The sequence below is a fragment of the Triticum urartu genome, chromosome 1 (genome assembly GCF_003073215.2).
Source record: "Triticum urartu cultivar G1812 chromosome 1, Tu2.1, whole genome shotgun sequence".
NCBI classification, from domain to species: domain Eukaryota; kingdom Viridiplantae; phylum Streptophyta; class Magnoliopsida; order Poales; family Poaceae; genus Triticum; species Triticum urartu.
Window position 1 is genome coordinate 338505583 of NC_053022.1, and position 6116 is coordinate 338511698.

General features: G+C 43.9%; 1 protein-coding gene across 1 annotated transcript in view; it reads left to right on the top strand.

The window, feature by feature from the left end:
- Positions 1-5078, top strand: part of LOC125532860 (sterile alpha motif domain-containing protein 1-like) — a 28728-nt gene extending 23650 nt beyond the window's left edge. Inside the window, exons 2-4 of the mRNA XM_048696745.1 lie at positions 3598-3689; positions 4093-4206; positions 4902-5078. Coding sequence (XP_048552702.1) covers positions 3598-3689; positions 4093-4206; positions 4902-5078 — 383 coding nt within the window. The remainder of the gene's footprint in view (positions 1-3597; positions 3690-4092; positions 4207-4901) is intronic.
- The last annotated feature ends 1038 nt before the right edge of the window (positions 5079-6116 follow it).

The window sequence follows — 6116 nt, forward strand, 5'->3', positions numbered from 1 at the left end:
TTGTAGGTTTCGGCAGAAGCTAAGATAGTTGCAACTATATCTACTGACACTTTCTCTCACAACTTTTGGGCGCAAATAATCTTTAGTCGGTCTAGTGCATACCGATCAGCCGTAGCAAACAGGTCTTGGAACATCTCAGTGGAAGAGTCCTCATGCTCGTCTTCCATGGGCAATTCATCCGTGTATATGAACCAGAGCATAACTTTGAATGTTTCAGGTGTGATGTCGTGCAGCGTGATGGATGACATTGTAGCCTTAGACATTGAATTGAAGAGCTCTGCTCTGAAGGCCGGTGAGTGGGCAGCAAGCACTGCTCGGTGAGCATGGAATGTCGCACTGTCGACGATGAATGACGAGTGCATATCTGGTGATGCGGGGTGTGGTATGATCCCATAATCCAACACCAAGCGCCTGTTGGATCTGGACAGGATGCAGATGATTGAGAGGGCTCAGACCTCATGGGAATTTTGCATATCACTCCATTCTCTTTGCCTCTCTTCTTCGATGCGACTTTTTCCCCACCGCCGCCATTAGTCATGCCCTGCCCAACACCGGATAGCATACAAGGAGAATGTGAGCTCGTCAACTGATTTGTACCAAAGTTGTTTGGTTTAATTATGTAAATTAGTGAACTAAAGAGTACACTTGTAAATATATATATATATATATATATATTAAGGTCATGTTAATTCCTAGACAGAGATGGTAGCATATGGTGCACTTTAAATTGTTGAAATGCTTCTGATCGAGAGATCTCTTGATGCTAGGAATGCCATTAGGTAGCAGGGGGGCAAAAACGACAAATTTGACCTGTCGACGAAAAGAATTCACAAACTGAATTGTTGATGAATTTTTTTTACATAGCTGGCCTTTTTGTGTAGCGCCCAACAGCTAGGCATCAGACTACACTGTGCAGCGCCTAACTAACAGACACTACACGCCTGACCAGCGTCGCACACCAAATTGCCTAAAAATTGCTAAGTCAGTGTGCAACGCCTGAAAGCTAGGCGCTGCACTATATAGTGTAGCGCCTAGCGTCTAGGCGTTGCACTAGTGCATATGCGTTGGTGCCGCGCTATGCCTAGTCAAAGACGCATGTCGGGTTAGGTGTGCAGTGCGAGTTAAAACTTCAGGGATCTTTCATGGCCAATTTGAGGTATTTCAACAGCACACGGATACAAAAGATCCAACTAGAGAAAAAGTTGATTCTTGATAGGGACCTATCAGGAGTAGCCCATAGATAATAGCCAGAAACCCATGCATGCACTAGCTCGTAATAGTACTGCTTAATCTACTAGCCCATCACATATTCCCAGAATCAAAGCTACGAACCAACGCACCAGATAACGCAACCCCTACGCATATGCTTGATTGACAACTAGTGCAACGCCTAGGCGTTAGGCGCTACACTGTATAGTGTAGCGCCTAGCTCTCAGGTGTTACACACTGACTTAGCAATTTTCAGACAATTCGGTGTGCGACGCTGGTCAGGCATGTAGCGCCTGTTAGTTAGGCGCTATACTGTATAGTGTAGTGCCTAGCTCTCAGGCGTTACACACTGACTTAGCAATTTTCAAATAGTTCGGTGTGCGACGCTGGTCAGGCGTGTAGCGCCTGTTAGTTAGGCGCTGCACAGTGTAGTGTGACGCCTAGCTGTCGGGCGCTACACAAAAAGGTCAGCTATGTAAAAAAATCATCAACAGTTCAGTTTGTGAATTCTTTTCGTCGACATGTCAAATTTGTCGTTTTTGCCTGAAAATTGCTAAGTCAGTGTGCAATGCCTGAGAGGTAGGCGCTGCACTATATAGTGTAGCGCCTAGCATCTAGGCGTTGCACTAGTGCATATGCATTGGTGCCGCGCTATGCCTAGTCAAAGATGCATGTGGGGTCAGGTGTGCAATGCGAGTTAAAAATTCAGGGATCTTTCGTGGCCAATTCAAGGTATTTCAACAGCACACGGATACAAAAGATCCAATTAGAGAAAAAGTTGATTCTTGATAGGGACCTATCAGCAGTAGCCCATAGATAATAGCCAGAAACCCATGCATGCACTAGCTTGTAATAGTACTGCTTAATCTACTAGCCCATCACATATTACGAGAATCAAAGCTACGAACCAACGCACCAGATAATGCAACCCCTACGCATATGCTTGATTGGCAACTAGTGCAGCGCCTAGGCGCTAGGCGCTACACTGGTGTAGCGCCTAGCTCTCAGGCGTTACACACTGACTTAGCAATTTTCAGACAGTTCGGTATGCGATGCTGGTCAGGCGTGTAGCGCATATCAGTTAGGCGCTGCATAGTGTAGTGTGATGCCTTGCTGTCGGGCGCTACACAAAAGGGTCAGCTATGTGAAATTTTTTCATCAACAGTTTAGTTTGTGAATTCTTTTCATCTACAGGTTAAATTTGTTGTTTTTGCCACCAAGGGGGCATGTGTAAAATGATTAGTGAGTTGATCATCTCCCTTGCATGTAGATCTAAGGCACCAAACAGTTCTGGAGAAGGGTATCATGTGATGCCCCATATCACTACATATTTTCCCGTCCCTAACCCTAGCTGGCCACCGCCACGCGCCACGCCGCCCTCCAGCAACCGCCGGCCGGAAGATCCTCTTCGGCTCTCTCCTTGTCCATAACCACCATCAATTCTGTTACTAAAGAACACCAAAAGGTCAAAACCCTAGCCGCCTCCCTAGAACTCTCGCAGCACCATGTCGGCATCCACTAGCGGGGCGGCGGATCGCTTCCGCGCCCCAGGGTGGCTGGCAGCGGCTCCAGGAGGGTATCGGGCTGGTGTTCGGCAGCGGTGGAGGGCACTAGCAGCATGGCTGGTGGAGAACGAGTGGGTGCGGCCCGACCCCCAGAGCCAAGGCCGACAGCTCGCGCGTCCCATGCCCTTCTCTGGTTCCCAACTCCAAGGGTACCACTCCCCCTCCCTTCAACATCCTCGTGTAATTATCTCCATAACACGACGGAAGTCCATGCAGGATCCGGAGCCTCGCGATGCTCCCTCTTGTCGGGGTTTTGGGGCTGAACTCGCTGATATATAGGAAGATGGCTCCTTCGATCTGTAGGCGCTGTTCAATTCGGATAGTTCTATAGAGGGTTTGCGTTGCTTGGTTCTGTGCCAGTTTGGGTTCAGCGTTAAACCAACTCCAAAGTCGGACAATATTAGACGAAACAATTCAATTAGGTACGATATATTGGAGCCATGTTGTCCAATAGGTAAAAAGTCTAGTGTGGAATTTTTTTCGTAATAGTTTGTATTTCAAAATTTGAGCTTCTGTATTTTGCTCATCATTTACTTATGTTGTTTTTAGTTTTCAAGCACATAGCTTGATCACACAGCATTCTATTTTTCTTTGCACTTCATCTTAGGTGAGAATCAGTTTATATTGAAAGAGAACTCCAATATATGTTGCATTCTCCTTTTATTTTAGAAAGTCGGGTAATTTCATCTGTACCATAGGCGCAAAATGTGATGTTGGCATGGCTTACGTGTTTCTGCTGTATGTTTGTGGGTTTGATTTTTTTGTTAGTTTCACTCTTTTATGCATGCTCTTTCTGCATCTAATATTCATTGGTTTTATTTAGGCCCATATTATTATGAGGACTTGGAGGATATGATGTTTGACAGAATATATAAATCCCTCAATTCTAACTTTGCGGATGGTAGCATTAGGGAGGTAATTATTTTCCTTGTGCCATCTTTAGCGCAGCTATAGGTCCTGAACTATGTCGAAGTAATGAATATCTGATTAAGTACTTGTTGGTGTAACTGAAAGGGTTGACCTGCTCTGACCAACCTTTAGGGTTTTGGCTGCTTGGCCCAGTTCCCCTATTGTATTTAAGGGTCGCTATTGTGGCCCTTCTTCCACTATTTTAAATGATCAGCGGGTCGATGGGTCAACCCTCCCCATTTCCACCTTCCCCATTTTTATCTCTAGCTTATCCAGCAGAAAACCTGAAGCTTCTTAACCATAATCAAGTCGGAATGTACTGCTTCTGTCATTTATGTAAAGCTGTATTCGGTTTGCTTCTGAACAGTTCAATGTATGTGTATTAATTCAAAGTTTTTATGGCAAACAGGTTGCTGAACAATTTTTTATAATGCATGAAGAATGCCTGGAAAACAACTTTTCATCGATTGAGAAATTAAGGAATACACGTCCTCAAGGAAATCTTGTTTCCCAAAGTAGACAGGTATTTCAAGTTTAGTTTTAGCATGCGTAATTTGCGTTGCTTATCTTCTCACATACGAGCTCAGTAGTGCTGCAACCAAGAATCGATGGTATTCTCTCAAGCTCCGTTTGGATGTAGACATTCGGAGGCTAGCCATTGCATGACTTGAGGGGGCGAGTGGAGATGCTCTAACCCAAGAGATTCGGGAACGGGCTGCGGAGGCAAAAGTTCAGTACCTCAATACTTAACCCGAATACACACGCTAACTAGCTAGGCCCACCCAAACACCTAGAATTCGGGATATTTGGGTCTGCACAATGCCAGTGTCTAATTCCAGGTCTTGATATCTACATCCAAACACAACCTCACAGTTCACTTCCAAGATCTGTTTGATAATTTGTTCAATTATTAATTCTTCATGATGTGGTCGTTTTTATATGCTTGATTGTTGCTTCATCGGGGTTAATTACAAAATTCTAGATTGATTGTGTTTTTGCTCTTAGCATGTGGATCTTAACCTCATTTTCTAATTAGAACTGGTCGATGTTATTTGGAGACATACTTATGTTGAGTAACCACGTGTATATAGTTCTCTCAAGTGGTCCTCAGTCATTACAACGTTGCATTGCATAACTTTAAATTGATTGATTTTATTTTTAAGTGTATCTTCGACTCAGAAAGCCCCTGTAGCTAACTTTCTTTCTTCTCATGAGCAGATGGTAACCGAGGAGGATGATGATAGCTCGGACGATGGTGATGAGCCATCAATGGGGGAAGATAAAGCAGCTAGATCAGATGATATGGCAGTAGATCAGCCAAAACCTTACAAGCCTACCCCTGGTGCTGATGGGTGGACTGTTGTGCCTCCTAGGCGTGGCCAAGGCAAGAATTAAGCGCAGAAGCAAACCTTGGCAAGATACCTCCTAGTTAGAGGCCGTTTTCATGATTTTTTTTAAATGATCGTGTACTTAAACCATATTCGGGAATATTAAAAAGAATGTTCATGAAATTTTAGAAAATGTTCATAAAAATTCAAACAAACCCGTAAATAACGAACAAAACGAATTGTCGCTTACATACAGTTCTTTTAGGGGATATTTAGAGATCGTTTTATGATTTTATTTAGTCCATCGTGCATCGGGTAAAAAAAGGTTTTTGTGTTCTATACATTATGTTTATTCTGGTATTGTAGTTTTGCTGGTCATGGAAAGGTCAAGGCAAGGAACATCATTCATCAATCTAGCTCAGGCAGGTCCAATGCAGTTTCCTCAGCCAAAAAATATTTCATTGTGGCGCCTTAGGAAACATTTTCAGTTTTTGAAATGACTTTTTAATAGTCCCTTATCTCATCATGATATGATTCAGATGCAGTTTATAAAATGACATTTTAAAAGTTCTTATCTCATCCTGGCATAATCTGCATAATTTGATTCTTTTTCTCCCTTTGCAATGCACCGACATATTTGCTAGTACCTACTAATAAGAGCATCTCCAACAGACGTGCAACGCGCGGCGCGCTAAAAAACAGAATACAGCGCCGGATGAACCAGCTTTTGCGCACAGCGGTGCGCTGGCTCCAGCGGCCGCCGCAAAATAAAGCGCGCCTGAGCTGCTAGCTCCAGCAGGCACGCTATATTTCTTCTTTGTTGTACTACGATTCAATACACATTTGGCTCCGATGGTACAAATGTGATAGATAGTTTGTCACATAACCTCCTCCTACGATACATAATAGTGCATAGATAGTTCATAGCCTTCTTCTACGATAGATAGATAAAACGAAAAACTACTACTACTCGTCATCCTCCAACTCGGACTCTGCCTCGGTGATGTCTTCCTCAGACGTTTGAATGTGGGCGTTAAGGAACCGCTCGTGTTGGAGTCCTAGGACGATGCATCTCCTAGCGCGATGTTGAATTTAGCGACCGTTT